Here is an 18,282-nt window from a genome sequence, read left to right on the forward strand (position 1 = left end):
GTCCGGAAAGAAATCCAGCTCAGCGTTCAGGCGAACAGAGGGTGGCCAGGTCAGATCATCGCCGACAAGATGTTCTCTCAACCTGTCGAGGTAAGTCGAATTATGTGATATTTTTGAGATTAAAAAATATTTTTTTAGTGAATTTAATTTAATAAAAAAAAATATAATAATATGCTGAACAAAAAAAGTTTAGTCATACATTTTGAACACGAACAGCATGGAGAGTTATCTACCCTTTTGTCATAATAGCTAAAAACCTCAGAAACGACAGAGCGTTCATGTTGTAATCCGTTGAAGACCCTGTGCCAGCAGTTATCCAATGGACAGAAGACGGTCGAAGAGTTTCTGCAGGCCATTGGGGGTCACATCCGACTGCGTTAGGACTGAACATCTGTAATGTACCTGTAATATGATATGATGAATGTGCTAAAATGAATGTGCTATTTTGATCTTGATTAGTGAATTACTTATCATACCATTCAGAGAACAGAAACGTATTTTTTGCTGTATATACTTGTATATATGAGTGCTATAAATGTGCTATATGACTTCTGATTTGAAATAAAAATATTATAAAAGGATTTACATTGTTGTCTTACCTAAGCCTACATCGTCACATGTGTGACCTGAACGGTGTAATCTGTATTTATATGTAATTAGTGACAAACATACAAACTGGTGTAAATCGGTTGGCAGTTTGCACGTAAATTGAACAAATAGTTAAAGAAAAAAATGTTCATTTTTTTTATATATTAATATATTTTTAATATCTTGGTATAAACTTATAAAACCGGGGGGGGGGGCAAATGTCCGCCCCCTCGAAAACGGCGGGGGGGGGGGCAAATGTCCGCGATGGTCCAAAAGGGGGGCAAACATCCGGGGGGGGGCAAATGTCCTAGAATCTATTTACAGAGGTCGCAGTATACAGTGTTAAAACCTGTCTCACTGTATAACTTACGATCGTTATTCTGTTAATATATTATAACTGCCTTTAACAAATAATGAACCAAATCAATTAAATGTGTTTTATGCAGCAAATGACAGTTATAAGCACGTGTTTAAACGTGTGCTGTTAATGAAAATATCCAAGTTTACAAGATGTGCGTGATGAGTGTCCATACTCGATTTTTTTATTTAATGAAATAATTAATCGATTACTAGTACATTGTATTGTATGGAGTGTTTATTGCATGAATACATTATACAACGTTTTTAGCAAAAACAAACAGTGAATGGAGAAAAGTACATGTACATGTACATTGAAATTTTTCAAGAGTTTCAACCATTGAAGGTTACCAAGCGCCGAACGTGACAATATACGCACCTTTTCGGTGTTTTCACAGTTTGCAAAATTCTTAATTGGCATTCAATGGCTTCCCCTATCTGTATTTATGATCAGGGTACATCTTCTTTTATTACCTTTATTCCCAATTAAATCGATAAGTGACATGGGTATATGCACTAATTGGCATGTCATACCACATTAGCGAGTGTCATAAACCGAGTGACGTAGAAGACGGAAATCACGGGCCAGCGCGTGGATATTATGCAGACGATCTAGGACGATCGCATCCTCGATTTTTTTTTTCAAAAATGAACATCCACGAATTCAAGTACCCACGAAATTGGGTTTTTTTTTCGGCAAACCACGAAATTTCATGCCCACGAACATTAATGATTTCACAGTATTATGTTTCAGAGCCAATGTTTTTGCTGTTAATTATATAATAAGTGTTTCCATTTACATGTTATTAAACTTGTTTAATCTATTCAACTAATTTTGTTAAGGAATAATGCACTGTAACTTTGGTACAATTATGTAGGATTGATATTACTGTTTAAGGTTTAAGGTGATGGTGTTGTTGGGTCACATCCATCAGTATTATAATACAAATTTGCATAATAACTTTTAAACGAGTTACTTGTTTGTGGACCTTGTAACTTTGTGCTAGTTTGCACTAAAACAGGATAAAACCACTAGCCGATTAAGGGGTGGGGGTACTTTTTATTTCAAACGTGAATGAATCGAAATTTCCTGAACCCGACTGCAAACATTTAAAACTGTTTACAAATTTGTCTCTGAGGGAGGGGCGTGTGGCAAAAGGTTGCGCCCTTAAGCAGCCCCCTCTTACAACAATTCCTGCTTGTATTTGAAACCAGTAGATCAAAGTCACAGTTACTGTTATTAGCAAAACATTCGTTTTGTTTTATATCTCAGACAATTAATACTTTTTAGTAGCTATGACTTGACCAGTTTGATTTTCCTTAATGATCATTAGGTCAAAAGTCAATACTACAGTTATTGCTGAAATATACCTTCTTTAATCTAACACAATGTCTTAAAACATCTCTTGTTTAAAATTGTTTCATTTTTTAATGAATGCATGTACTTTTGCATTGTGCATTTGATGATTGGAGTTTGTGTTCAATGTGTGTAATGTTTAGTACCAGGTTTTTTTTTACTGATAGCTAAAATAGCACTATGTACAGATGTATTCTCTTTAATGCTTTTAAACTAAATTATTGTAATAAAGTTATGTAAGATCTTTGCATATACAGACACATATTGGCCTTCATTAGTTAAATGAACCATAAAATGTTACAATGCAGTCATATTTGGCTTTGACTTTTAAAGTCGCCAACTGTATACAATTAAGGCGAAATGTTAAGGTAACTGTTGTTCTCAAATGGAATAGCTTTTGCATTCAAACTTTAAAGTTCATTGGAACCAGTGGGTCCATTAAGATGCATTACTGTACATGTTTCCCCATATTTATGGGCATTTATGCAATCAGAACATTGTACAACTGGCTGTCTGTGTTAAGTAGCCCAGTCCAGAACATTGTACAATTGGCTGTCTGTGTTAAGTAGCCCAGTCCAGAACATTGTACAATTGGCTGTCTGTGTTAAGTAGCCCAGTCCAGAACATTGTACAATTGGCTGTCTGTGTTAGGTAGCCCAGTCCAGAACATTGTACAAATGGCTGTCTGTGTTAAGTAGCCCAGTCCAAAAAATTGTACAATTGGCTGTCTGTGTTAAGTAGCCAAGTCCAGAACATTGTACAATTGGCTGTCTGTGTTAAGTAGCCCAGTCCAGAGCATTGTACAATTGGCTGTCTGTGTTAAGTAGCCCAGTCCAGAACATTGTACAATTGGCTGTCTGTGTTAAGTAGCCCAATCCAGAGCATTGTACAATTGGCTGTCTGTGTTAAGTAGCCCAGTCCAGAGCATTGTACAATTGGCTGTCTGTGTTAAGTAGCCCAGTCCAGAACATTGTACAATTGGCTGTCTGTGTTAGGTAGCCCAGCCCATAACATTGTACAATTGGCTGTTTGTGTTAAGTAGCCCAGCCCAGAACATTGTACAATTGGCTGTCTGTGTTAAGTAGCCCAGTCCAGAACATTGTACAATTGGCTGTCTGTGTTAGGTAGCCCAGTCCAGAACATTGTACAATTGGCTGTCTGTGTTAAGTAGCCCAGTCCAGAACATTGTACAATTGGCTGTCTGTGTTAAGTAGCCCAGTCCAGAACATTGTACAATTGGCTGTCTGTGTTAAGTAGCCCAGTCCAGAACATTGTACAATTGGCTGTCTGTGTTAAGTAGCCCAGTCCAGAACATTGTACAATTGACTGTCTGTGTTAGGTAGCCAAGTCCAGAACATTGTACAAATGGCTGTCTGTGTTAAGTAGCCCAGTCCAAAACATTGTACAATTGGCTGTCTGTGTTAAGTAGCCCAGTCCAGAACATTGTACAATTGGCTGTCTGTGTTAAGTAGCCAAGTCCAGAGCATTGTACAATTGGCTGTCTGTGTTAAGTAGCCCAGTCCAGAACATTGTACAATTGGCTGTCTGTGTTAAGTAGCCCAGTCCAGAACATTGTACAATTGGCTGTCTGTGTTAGGTAGCCCAGTCCAGAACATTGTACAATTGGCTGTCTGTGTTAAGTAGCCCAGTCCAGAACATTGTACAATTGGCTGTCTGTGTTTAGTAGCCCAGTCCAGAACATTGTACAATTGGCTGTCTGTGTTAGGTAGCCAAGTCCAGAACATTGTACAAATGGCTGTCTGTGTTAAGTAGCCCAGTCCAAAACATTGTACAATTGGCTGTCTGTGTTAAGTAGCCCAGTCCAGAACATTGTACAATTGGCTGTCTGTGTTAAGTAGCCAAGTCCAGAGCATTGTACAATTGGCTGTCTGTGTTAAGTAGCCCAGTCCAGAACATTGTACAATTGGCTGTCTGTGTTAAGTAGCCCAGTCCAGAACATTGTACAATTGGCTGTCTGTGTTAGGTAGCCCAGTCCAGAACATTGTACAATTGGCTGTCTGTGTTAAGTAGCCCAGTCCAGAACATTGTACAATTGGCTGTCTGTGTTAAGTAGCCCAGTCCAGAACATTGTACAATTGGCTGTCTGTGTTAGGTAGCCCAGTCCAGAACATTGTACAATTGGCTGTCTGTGTTAAGTAGCCCAGTCCAGAACATTGTACAATTGGCTGTCTGTGTTAAGTAGCCCAGTCCAGAACATTGTACAATTGGCTGTCTGTGTTAAGTAGCCCAGTCCAGAACATTGTACCGTTGGCTGTCTGTGTTAAGTAGCCCAGTCCAGAACATTGTACAATTGACTGTCTGTGTTAGGTAGCCCAGTCCAGAACATTGTACAATTGGCTCTCTGTGTTTAGTAACCCAGTCCAGAACATTGTACAATTGGATGTCTGTGTTAGGTAGCCCAGTCCAGAACATTGTACAATTGGCTGTCTGTGTTTAGTAGCCCAGTCCAGAACATTGTACAATTGGCTGTCTGTGTTAGGTAGCCCAGTCCAGAACATTGTACAATTGGCTGTCTGTGTTAGGTAGCCCAGTCCAGAACATTGTACAATTGGCTGTCTGTGTTAGGTAGCCCAGTCCAGAACATTGTACAATTGGCTGTCTGTGTTAAGTAGCCCAGTCCAGAACATTGTACAATTGGATGTCTGTGTTAGGTAGCCCAGTCCAGAACATTGTACAATTGGCTGTCTGTGTTAAGTAGCCCAGTCCAGAACATTGTACAATTGGTTGTCTGTGTTAAGTAGCCCAGTCCAGAACATTGTACAATTGGCTGTCTGTGTTAAGTAGCCCAGTCCAGAACATTGTACAATTGGCTGTCTGTGTTAAGTAGCCCAGTCCAGAACATTGTACAATTGGCTGTCTGTGTTAAGTAGCCCAGTCCAGAACATTGTACAGTTGGCTGTCTGTGTTAAGTAGCCCAGTCCAGAACATTGTTCAATTGGCTGTCTGTGTTTAGTAGCCCAGTCCAGAACATTTGTCACATTGTTCTTATGATAGCTCTTGTTTGAATGGATTTTTTATTTTCATATTATTTCAAATAAAGCATTTGAAAATGTTGATTTCTTGTATGGTGTGATTACTTCTATAATATAAGGTTAGCAGGCAGCTAGAAAGTCTCTTTTACTTGTTTAAAGGCATGACTGAAAGCATTTTTCCATTTTGCACCGAGCAGATGGTTTATTTATACCACCTTCTTCAGGCAGTCAAGATCAACTCTTCAAAGATACCCCATTGTAACCATGCAGTTGTTGCAAGCATACTTTAAAGCTAAGATTCAATAGGTAGATAAATGCAAACTGTACATGGATGGTTTTGTGTGGTAAGAAGCCCCCTTTTCGGTAGAAAGTTCTATGTGATGAGTTAAACAACAGGTCAAATTGCTGATGGTGTGATCAAAATTAAGTGTTTTTACAAAGTTTGAAGTGGAATGACAGGCTATAGGTGTTACACTTGAAAGGAACTTGGTGGTTTAATCCTGAACAAAATCCAAGATCAATGCTTCAGACCCTTGGTATTTGTATGTTAATGTGATTTGCAAACAGTAGAGTATAATAGTTACTGTACTTTCAGAAGAATTAATTTGTGACACAATTCACATAAGTTCTGCTTTATGTTGGTATTTCCATGCATATAAGTAACCATGCTTGTATGAAAAACTATTTCTTAATTTCACCAAGGAGCAAGGAGCAAGGAATTATCAGTGAATCAGTTTTATATGGTAATCGATTTAAGTCTTATAAAACACTAAACCGCGCTAGATAATTATCATCAAATGTCTTAAAACGTATTGTCTTTTTAACCGTACAGTTCGCATAGAAAACGACCGTGACGGTAAATGTTGTCCAAAATTACAAATAAGAGCCAAATACTAGTATATACAAACGATATAACTACACTTGACCAACAAAGTAAAAGTTAATTAATTTGTTTTCAATCTAACAATTGAAATAAATCTCTAATTATTTTATCAAAATTTATATATAAACTGTTCAATGTTTCTATGCAATGCAAACATCAAAAACAACTATCCCCTCCCTTTTTATCCATGATATTGTTTCGCTCTTTATGTTTTAATGATTTGTTGCCATAATATATACATGTTTTGGCCAAGTTGTAATTGCTATAAACACGTATGAAATGTGTCACTTCAAGGGCCAATACACGGAGGTGACAGTGTCATATAACAAATGAGCGCATCCCTTTAATCATCAGTTAATACCTACAATGCTGCTCCGTCAACACAACACCTTTTTTGCAACTTAGTCTCTTATTTGCTACTGTTCCATTGATTTAATGAATATTTACAATGCGCAAACATAAATATAGTTCATTTTCACAGTCATCGACTTATATGACATGTATATGCAATCTAATGCATTGATTCATCTATTTTCATAGCATGTTAAAAAGAGTTATATAAAAACATTTCTTTGAGGAATAATATATCATATCGTCAAGAGTAAAGGCAAATAAAAATATAACATTTTTCCTTTGTGCACTTCTTATTTGTAACATCTGCTTTATTTGATTAAGTATACATTTGAAATAAAAGAATAATTGCCAATGAATGCACCCGCTTTTACGGTACATAAAACAAACCTCATTTTAATTATAGCCGTATTAGAATACGATTTATCACACTCAATGCAGATCTTTTCCCTTAAAATTGCAATTATATCAAATCAATTTTATATCAAACATAGCTGTTATTCAGAATTAAATGTTATAACATTCAAGAACAAAATGCAAAACATAATTTATGAAACAAATCACAAATAAAAATAAACTTTCCTCTTTCATATTGCACTTTATTGGTCCCGACCCGGGGTCGATATTAACAGTCGCTGATACCGAGGTCCCGGCTGTGATGGTCCCGGCAAATATCATTTTGTTGGTCCCGACGCGGGATCAATAATAATAGTCCCGGCTTTTCCGAAAAAGTCCAGGGTCCCGGCAAATATAACTGTCCATCTATGACGTAAAAATCACTACAAGCACTTGCTGAAATCCATACTGTCGTCTGCAATAGTGGCCTACGTTTCGTTTTGCTGTTTACATTCAATGTGCCTATTTCCCGACTAACTGGAGAACACAGCAAGATGGCAGCCAAGAATAACGAAAACAGGATTGTTCTGATAGCCATGGATGGCAGTGAATATTCGAATCATGCTTTTGATTGTAAATATTTTGTTATTTATTGTATGTTCGTAATATTTTCGGATACTTAATTCGGATATTTCGGATAATCTGCTTATTTATTATATAAATATTTACATTTAAGTGTATGCAAATAAGACACCTGATAATTTTATGTAAGTGGTATCGTTGGTATGCCATAGTTCTAACTGATGTAACGTGCGTTTTATACGGAATATTATTTTTTACGGAAATGTTCGGAAATTACAAAATTCCGTATGTAGTGGTTCCCGGCAATCGTGTTAATTTAAATATGATGATTAATATACCGAGCTGACTTTCTTTCCACTCTGTTTAACATTGCGAATAGCAAGAACTCTACTTTCGTTTTTGCATAAATGTTGTGCCTGAGTTTGACTGGTAGTACAATTCGTTACATTTTATAACCCTATTGTATCTTTAATTTAAAGATGAATTAAAAGGGTAAGATCTAGCTGTTTCATGGGTAGACGAACCAGATATGAGTTTTTTTGGGAGGCAAGGGAAGAAAAAAATTATGACATTTATAAGATCCGAATATTGATTTTTTTTTTACATTATGTTTGGCTTTTTTTTGTAATTTATTATAGTACTGTAGGACAAATCTAACCAAAAAAGATCTAAACCTGTTCAAATGGGGAATTACAAAACTTATTTAAAAAAGAGGCTTAAAATCAAGGTTTAGGCTGATGTTACTGAATACTGTTTGTAACATTGTGACAGGTAAAAATTTGGTGCGACAGGTAAACTTTCAGTGTTTACCTGTCGCAATGTCCTGTGAAGAAGGAAAAGTTTTCGCGTTGTCTGTGAACGCACCTCCGCCGCTGTAGACCTCTGCCGCTTACAGGGGACCGTTACATTACTTTCCCCTCCAAGAAGAATCATCCCAAGTCTTGGTCTGGGACTCTTAAGCGTAAAGCAACTCTGTTCCATGAATTATCTATCGTATCTTTCAACAACAACCCGGTCCACTCGTCAGCTATTAACTATACAATACGTCAAAGCTGAGCTTTTCGGTAAATATAGTTAATATTTTAGATAAGCAACTACAAAGTTCAAGTTGATTAATACCAATTATTTCTTTGATGTAAGCAGGCAGTTGTCTATCCCACCGCTGCCACCATTTGTAACGTGCAAGCCAAACAAACAAACACCAGACAGCAGAGCTTTCTGGCATAATGAAACAAACACCAGCAGATCCCTTCAGGGAAAAGCATGCTTGACCCTGAAGGGGTCCACTGGTCTTTATATACACTAACTTCTCTATTCTCACATAGCCCGGGATTTGCTAATTTGCATATTACCAACCGGTATGAATTTACTTCCATTTTATACGGAATATTTTTATGTAACAGACTGCACACATTGCTATGTGCACCTGTCGGGATTCGAACCCACGACCTCTCGCTCTGCAGGCGGACACTCTACCGCGTCCCTATAAAAGCTAGCTCGATAGCGAGACAGTATAAGTGCCGCTATATATACATTGTATACCCGGTTACACATTTCCCCTCCATTTTGAAATTCGTCCTCGAATTTCGGAGACAAAGGTCAATTCGCAATCGCCTTGGTCACGATATAATGACAAAAAGTGTTTCACAAAGGGTAAAAAATCAAAGTATTCAAATAGCCAAATTACATACGTTCCATAACAGTAGGGTCATGGTGTTATAATAATTCGAATAAAATCATTAGGTTTGAGCTCCATTTTTTTTTTCTCAGGGAGGTTTATGTATCAAGGAATACTGAAAAAAAAAATGATTGTGATGTGATTTGTGATGTATATTTAAATGCTTTTGATAATGTGACAGAACTCTTTTATAATGCTTTTTTTAGCCAGACTTGTTGCATAGGTGCCAAATAAACAGTTATGGGCAAAATAATTGACTTTATTCCTTCTTAGTAGAAATAAATGAGATTTAACCATAAATGTCATGATATTATTTTGAATTTGACTGCTTGTAAATGATCTACCATTTTTAGAAGCCCAAGGGAGCAAATAAAAGTGATTTTTTCTAACACCAGAATCAAAAACAAACAAGGCCATACCAATTTTTCAGCATTATCTTGATGCATAATTTTTTTAGATCACTTTCTGTATCCGGTCCGAAGTGTCTACGGATGGGACAAAAGGCACACTATATATAACTTTAAGTTCAGTTACAAACCTAGTATAAACATCTCTTGTTGCAACAATGCTAACAGAACACAAAAATGAAGTACAAGATATTTAATATTTCTAAATTTCAGTAAGACAACCTTTTACAATGTAATTGTAATTTGATAATCGGACCTTTTAAGTTCAGTTTTAAGTTGCAACTTTCAAAGGTGAAAATTCATTGAATTATAATGGTGTCAATCAGTATATGTTTTAAATTCCTCATTGAACACCAAATGTAAGATTTTTCACTAGTTCAGTTGTTAGAAATAGACACGATGTAAATGTACCATGTGTTGTAAGTGTCTACGGATGGGACATAAAACTATTTAATGTAATACCAAGCTGCAGGCATAAGATATTCCCTGATGGTATCCACAATACTTATACTGTATCCAGTTACTAACTACTTAAATGTTTCAAGGAAATTTTAACTTAGAAACATGTTTAATTAACAATAACCAGGGCATTTTATATAGTACCCACGGGTCCGACTATCAGACCCATTCCTAAAGCAAAATATATGATATATTTTTCCAATCTTCAGAAAAAAATCCCAATCAAAAGTAAAACAGTGTTTTTACCTGTACCGGTTCATTCAACATCCTAAAATTAGGTGATGTAAAGTTTTGGGGATAACTGAATTCAGAAATCATTGATTTGCATCACATTCAGAGATCATTTGAAATGAAAAATTAGTATCTGTCATGATTCATTGCAATAAATATTTACACCCAAGAATTAAGATTTCAGCTGTTTTAGGGCTTTTGAAAGGGAAAATAAACTTATATTTAATAATTTCCTCATTTGCAGGAGACTGAAAAGCTTGTTATTTTAACTGTAAATTTTCCCAATTTAGGCATAATTGTGACGCAAATTTTCCCAAAATGTCTAGGATCCTTTTTCCAAAAATGGGCAGAAAAAGCCCTGATGACTGAAATATATACTCCAAAACTGAGAAACTGTTCTGAATCATATGTAAAAATGACATTTTGTCAATGACCTTTTCTTAACTACTTAAGAACTCCAGAAAATAAATAATTCATATGCCTCGGCCAAGGTCATTGTCATTACTTGAGGTTGGATGTTCTCTCCATCGAGTAACTTTACATCTTTTTTATTCGGTACTTTTCCGGACACATCTACTGACTAATAACAGTTCCTGCAGTCAGCCTATCTTTCCTTGTCTTTTTTGGTTTTAGTTTCCACTTCTTTTCATTGGTGTTGTCTATTTTCCCTGTTGGTCGCCTAACTTGTAGGAAGGAAGCAATCCCACTACCAAAGCTAGTATGGTATTTGGTTATATTCCTATCAAGCACACATTGCAACACATTGTTGTATTCTGTCTTCTTTTCTTGTGAAGTCCCTCCATGACTCAATTTCACATCCTGCATTCTTCTTTAATGTTGTTCATATTGACTGTTTCGCTCAGCTTTAAATTTCTTCTAGCACTCTTTGGTAAAATAACACCCTTTTCTTCCAAATTTCTTCTTATCGTAGGTGACATACTCTATCAGTTTTTCTTACACTCTTGTTTTACGCTTTGGTGTTGTAGGCATACTTTCTTTTACTTTTGATATTGCTCTATATTTTGTACTTCTTGCTTCTTGAATTAAACGGAGGCTCACACATCTCATTACTTATATTTCAGCTGAATTTGTGGCTGTTCTGGATCTGTTAATATCATCGTTGTCTATTGTACCATCTGTTTTTGTTTGATCAATGTTTGTAGTATCTTGGTCTGTTGAAAGACTATTTTCACTGTATTTTTTTAAGTTTTATCCCCATCGTCCAATTCTGTACATTAAGCATCTTTAAGCACATTCTTCTTCTTTTTCAGGCTTTCATTTTCTTTCATTTCTCTATTCTTATTGTTACACGGTGTCTGTCTAGGAGTCCGTTTTTCTCCATTAATTTTGTTTGTGATATTGTCTGCACCTTCTTTCTTTTTGGCAAGCTTAATTTCATTTTCTTTTCTCTCCATATTTATTATTGTTTTTTGGTTTCTCTTGGATCACTTTCTTTTTCTCCCTTTGTCAATTTGCCTATCATGTGTTTAACCTTTCAGCATCTTTCCTCTTCATTTCATCATATTTTTCATTTCTTTCATTTTTCAGTTTTTCCCTGTATCTTTTCATTCTAAGGGCTTTTGCACTTACATTAATGTCAATTTCAGGTATATTTGAATGGTTTTTATTTCTCTGCTTGTCCATTTTTGTATTAATGTTAATTCTAGTCACACCTGAATTTATAAATGGACATTTCGTACATAGCGTGATTTAAATGTCCCATCCGTAGACATTTACCAGCTTTACTGTACTTCATTTTCTTAACCATAAATAAATTTCTAATAGGCCTCTTTATGTCTGGCTAAAACAACATAATCCATCCTGTATTTTGGCTACTTATTTTAATTCCCAAACATACACACTATAGAAAAAAATAAGTTAAGGCATGAATTTCAATGTTTTTAGCAACATATAGAAGTGGAAAAATGAAAATACAAAGGTAATGAGTTGTTTTTGGTAATCCATTGCCTAGGTTTGAATATGTGCTACATTTCTGTCAAAGGAAAGTGGTTCTTTTCGCTTAATATATGCAAATTTTGAGCATTTTATGTGTGTCTACGGATGGGACATTGACATGTTGAGCTTCATATTTACAAATTACAATCAGATATTGATGCAACAAATAATATATTTGGTCACTGAATGGAAATGCAAAATCTGCCTGGTTGGTTATATGCTAAGCATATTTCTTGCTGGGAAAAACATGCGTCTACGGATGGGACAAAATTTTCTGTATTTTTGTGTGCATACTCAGGCGTACATGTATAATAAATTTGGTAATGTAGGTATTATGTATAAATTTATTATTGCTATTGATAAATGAGTTGTAGTTCTTCCAATTGAGGGTCATATTTTCACAAAATACCATATTGCTAAGAAATTTTGGCCATTTTGTATCCCTGAATTGAAAAAGCCAGATTTTGGTAACGAAATGGTGGGTTCAGTTATTATAGTAGTACTCAGTCAGTTTTTATGCAATTTAAATGAAATAACCAGCTACAGAAAGAAGACTAAATTGCTTACTCAATGCTCAAGATATCTGATACAATTATTTTCCAGTATTTTTTGTTTTTTATATTAAAAAAGGGGTAATTTTGAAATGAAACGTTGTAACGACAGTTTTTAGCCACATTTTGGCTATTTGGAGGTTGAAATTAGAAAACGCGTCAAATCAAGTGATGGAAATCTGTATAAGTTGAGTCGACAGATATATTCTGCATATCATGAGACATAAAAAAGACAATTTTAACATAACATGTTAAGAAAATTACAAAGTAACAACAGCAAAAAGGAAATTGTCATTATATCGTGACAAAGGCGAATGACCTTGAGAGATATCGTATAACACGGGTCCCTCGTTGGGCGCCAAATGTAACAGACTGCACACATTGCTATGTGCACCTGTCGGGACTCGAACCCATGACCTCTCGCTCTGCAGGCGGACACTCTACTGCGTCGCTATAAAAGCTAGCTCGATAGCGAGACAGTATAAGTGCCGCTATATATACATCGTATACCCGGTTACATTTATGAACGCACATCCGCCGCTGTAGACCTCTGCCGCCTACAGGGGACCGTTACATTACTTTCCCCTCCGAGAAGACTCGTCCCGAGTCTTGGTCTGGGACTCTTTAGGGTAAAGCAACTCCGTTCCATGAATTATCTACCGTATCTTTCAACAACAACCCGGTCCATTCGTCAGCTATTAACTATACAATACGTCAAAGCTGAGCTTTTCGGTAAATATAGTTAATATTTTAGATAAGCAACTACAAAGTTCAAGTTGATTATTACCAATTATTTCTTTGATTTAAGCTGGCAGTTGTCTATCCCACCGCTGCCACCAAATTTGTAACGTGTTTGGAGTGTACCGAGCGGCTGTACACTATTTTATCAAAGTTATGACAGAACTCTTTAATAAATGACAAAAGATGAAACTATATAATAATTTTCCTCAAGGTTACTTAACATTTTGATTGTGTACAATTGATTTTTGATTGAGCTCCAAATAAATAATCACAAAATAATTATAGAAGAAGTTTTGTATAAGTAATTTTTCTTTTGCCAAAATGCCTATGATCAACTTATTAAAATGATTTTCCAACTCTTTAAATCTACTGCTTTAAATATCAGTGATCTCTGTGAATTAACAGAAAGCTGGGCTTTCTTGCATGAAACACAGAGTTGTATCTTTCAAAATTACAATACTTAAAATACTACTCAGTTATGAAATACCAGATAGCTGAGCTTTCGTGGTAAATACATAAAATGCGTTCACTTTCTTTCTTTGCGTCTGCAATCTAAATATAAATACGCTCTAACTTCATCCAACAGGAAAGCAGAGCTTTCTCTGAAAGATTGTTGAAGTTCCAACTTACTATATATGCCTCACAGGATAGCTGAGCTTTTTAGCAAGAGCATAGAAGTGTATACATTTAATTAACTATCGTATCTTTTAACAACAACCCGGTCCACTCGTCAGCTATTAACTATACAATACGTCAAAGCTGAGCTTTTCAGTAAATATAGTTAATATTTTAGATAAGTAACTACAAAGTTCAAGTTGTTTAATACCAATTATTTCTTGATGTTGACTGTATGGTAACTGCATCTAGAATGACGATATTATGAAAAACTCGGCCTTATATACGCCGGGAATAGTGCTCAAGCAAAGCAATGCTTTCATTGGTTGTTAAAACTGCGCGTCGATTGGTTGAAAACCAAGCACTTTGATTGGTTGCAATCAGCATTCTGATTGGATAAAATTATTCTTAACTAAATTACTATCAAAGATGATTCTGGCTTGCGAGATTCACTTTGCGTTTTAATACAAAGTTACAGATTATGCAAAACGCTTATTAAAAGCTAAATAAACAAAAGAGCGATTTATATCAATAATAAAAACCTTTATCAAAGTATTCCAGTCCTTAATATGTTTCTTTTATGTGAAGAAATAACAATATTTACCTTTTAAGTTTTCAAGAATAACAGTTGAAGTTTTGACAATTTGGCAATAACAATAAAAAGTAAAACAACATTTTAGGTTACAGTCAACTGTTTTACACGGCTGTGGTAAAAATTTGTCACACTGACTTATAATAACTGCCCATTGGGCTGTTAAAATACTACCAGCGTAATTTCGAAAGATTTGTGTTCTTTGGTTTCGGGAATAGAGTTAGACCTCTTAGCACCTCCTAGGAGTGGGAGTAGTCATAAGATATTGGTCCCAGGCACCGCTCATAAACCAGGATAAATGTGTCCATTTTACCATTAACCTAAACATTTAAAGTTATGTAAATTGTTGAAAATACAGACATCAATTGAGATGTAAAAGAGAGATAATATTCTAGCTTGGAGTAGGATAAATTATGTGGGCCCAGAATCCAGCAACAGTATGTAGTTATTCTTGAAAAGTGTACATGATAATTTTTATTAGTTGACTATTCGAATAATATGGAGAGCTATACTACTCACCCAAGCGTCGGCGTCACCCCTTGGTTAAGGTTTTTGCGTGCAAGCACACATAGGTTAATATCTCAGCAACTACTTGAGGTATTGCATTGAGACTTAATACAATGGTACTCAACCATCCAACCTACTCAATTAAACAAGTTAGATAACTCTAGTTTGCATTTAATGCAAATAAATGCCCTTTATTATTCGACTTAGAAATTCTGGTTAAGGTTTTGTGTGCAAGCACACATTATTTTAATATCAAAGCAACTACTTGATGTATTGCATTGAGACTCGATACAATGGTATTCAACCATCCAACCTACTTAATTAACCATGTAAGATAACTCTAGTTTCATTTAATGCAAATAATTGCCCTTTATTATTCGACATAGAAATTCTGTTTAAGGTTTTGGGTGTAAGCACACATAGGTTAATTTCTAAGCAACTACTCGATGTATTAAATTGAGACTTTATAGAATGGTATTCAACCACTCAACGTAATTGAATAACCAAGATATATAACTGTATTTTGCAAATAATTGCCCTTTATTATTAGACTTAAAAAATCTAGTTGAAATTTTCCATGTAACCACATTTATGTTACTATCTCAGCACATCATGAATTGCATTGAAATCTAATCTAACAGTGATCCATGCATGTTTGGCTAAAACTTTTCAATCCTTACGCTGAAAAGCGGCGGAATAGTCGAGCGCGCTGTCTCTGTGACAGCTCTGGTTTTATATATTGTTATGAGAATATTTAAAAGAATATAGTTTAGCCAGTGTCAGAACCACCCTATTATGATATGAAATAGATAATAGTCTAGCTCATCAGGCTCCAGTGATAGACCCACGGTAGCATTCCTCTGTCCAAGATGTACACAACTCTCAAATGAAATTACAATACCAGGTACACAATGCTGAATTTACTGGGGTACAGGTTATGAAGTACCTTTCCTGTGATTATATTGTTCATTCTCCTACAATGTGAGTTCATGCACGGTGGGTTTTAAGGCTTAAGTCCCTTTTCCCCTAAGCAGGTGAAAAATCCCTTTAAAGATATATATAGACATAATTTTTTTATTTATATTTTGGATGAGCGTTGACCTCTGAACATTTAGCATGTAGCAATAATAAATGATTGAGTTCATCAGTTTGTTGAATAAAAGATTTGAGTTGTAAAAGTGTCTGACTTTAGAGTAAAACTGTTATATATTGCATTGGTACTGCAACAAATTACTGCATTGGGTTAAAACTGTGTTTGTTTTGTTTCAGGGTACTGGAACAACATCCACCGTGACTCGGACCACGTTGTCCTGCTGCATGTGCCAGAATACCACACTGTTGTTCAGTCACGTGAGTATATTACAGGCACACTAGCCCTATGCCATTATTCTGTAAAGTGCTTCCTCCAGAAATGCTTATTTAAAAGTATTAAATGCCTTACCATTTTAAGTTAATAGTAATAGAACAATTAAGTACGAACACAATGAGTTTGGTTGGTGACCACCAAGCCATAGAAGTGGGTTTCCTCCATATGCACGGTTTCTCCCACAGCAGAAGCCCACATTTGTGTTACATTAAAGCAAATGGTGAGATAAATAAAATTAAACAAAAATTGTAGATAAAAGAAATATATGGGCCGTGTCGCGACTAAACCTGTCTTAATGACATTGATGACGTTTTATGGAAAACCGGATTTAAATGACGTCACGTATTTTATCCAGGAAGTGAGAAGTTAGATTTGTAAACACTGAAGAAAAAATAGATATTTGTACAGGTTATTGACTTAGATGTGTTAAAATGGATGCAGAGTTGGAGGTAAGTTATCTTTTTATGTATTTCATTATTTTGTTCTGTCAAAGGAGGGCGTAAATTTGGTTTTACCATAAATTTGCACTTAGGTATAACATGTAAATAAATAACGTTACATGCATACATCACCTTATATCGGCATCATAACATCCCTTAAAACTGGTTAAGTTAACTTATTCCCTGTCTTAAACTCAACCCGTCAATATATACATTTATAATTGGACATCGTAACGTTTTATAAATGAGAATTATTATTATTTTATTCGTATTTTGATGCAATGACATTCAAAATGAAAATCTCTTTGTTTTACTGTATTTGAATTTATAATAAATATATTCAAAAAACGAAATATCATGTTTAAAATGAGATGGAAAAAGTGTCGAGTCATTATATTGATTTTATGACCAAGAGTTGATGTAATATATAACGTTAATTGACTGAAGAGACTGTGGCGCAGTGGAATTAGATAAACGTGCAGTACCTGGGAGACTCAAGTTCAGTTCCTGATATGAGCTATACTTTTTTTTTTTTTTTTGCTTTAATCACATTTCCACTAAATTGTGTTGGTATATATTGTTTTATCATTGATAAATTTTGAAAAAAAAATGGTTCAAATAATACAAAACTACCCGGTTCATATGACAGATATAATGAGGTTTTTCCTATAATATATTTTCAGGAGTTAAAGAGTGTGTACTCAAATCATTTTGGAAGAACGCCAGTTTCCACACCATTTGCATCACAAGAGTTAGACGAGTCGTGTGAAGTTGATTATGAAGTCGACAACGATGATATTGACACAATTGGCAGGATATTGGAAGGATGTGTGAGGGATTATATTTTGCAGCAAGAAATCGTAGATGAAGATACAGACAGCGATGGCAATGGAGAGGCTGAATTAGATGAAAGCGATATTGAAGTGGCTGAAAATTGTGAGCTTACAGATATAAAGAAAGTGTGTAAAGATGGATGTGGGTGTCAAAAGGAAATGTTCACAACAGCTTAATGTAGGAAATGTGTATGAACACATACTTAACTTAAGAGAAATGGACACAAATGAAAAAGACATGTATATTATGGCCATCTTACAAGACGACCGCGCCACGGCAACAACTAAGAAAGGAAAAAAGAGACAACGGATGCGTTGTACATTTAAATTTAATGGGTCCATTGTTTGCAGGAGAACATTTCACCTCTGCTATGACATAGGAAGAAGTGCCTTACAAGGTCTAATGGCGCACATGGCAACAAATGGGATCGTTCTAAGGACCCATGGAAACACTGGAAG

General features: G+C 35.5%; 2 protein-coding genes across 2 annotated transcripts in view; both read left to right on the top strand.

Moving 5' to 3' along the window:
* Positions 1-7,348: 7,348 nt before the first annotated feature.
* Positions 7,349-18,282, top strand: part of LOC128217445 (universal stress protein YxiE-like) — a 52,158-nt gene continuing 41,224 nt past the window's right edge. Inside the window, exons 1-2 of the mRNA XM_052924601.1 lie at positions 7,349-7,498; positions 16,454-16,534. Coding sequence (XP_052780561.1) covers positions 7,420-7,498; positions 16,454-16,534 — 160 coding nt within the window. The 5' untranslated portion in view covers positions 7,349-7,419. The remainder of the gene's footprint in view (positions 7,499-16,453; positions 16,535-18,282) is intronic.
* On the top strand, positions 16,973-18,282 carry LOC128217446 (uncharacterized). The gene is made up of 2 exons (XM_052924602.1): positions 16,973-16,999; positions 17,674-18,282. The coding sequence occupies exons 1-2, from the start codon at positions 16,982-16,984 to the stop codon at positions 17,998-18,000; spliced, it is 345 nt and encodes a 114-aa protein (XP_052780562.1). The 5' UTR covers positions 16,973-16,981; the 3' UTR covers positions 18,001-18,282.

Source organism: Mya arenaria, chromosome 14 (assembly GCF_026914265.1).
Source record: "Mya arenaria isolate MELC-2E11 chromosome 14, ASM2691426v1".
NCBI classification, from domain to species: Eukaryota; Metazoa; Mollusca; class Bivalvia; order Myida; family Myidae; genus Mya; species Mya arenaria.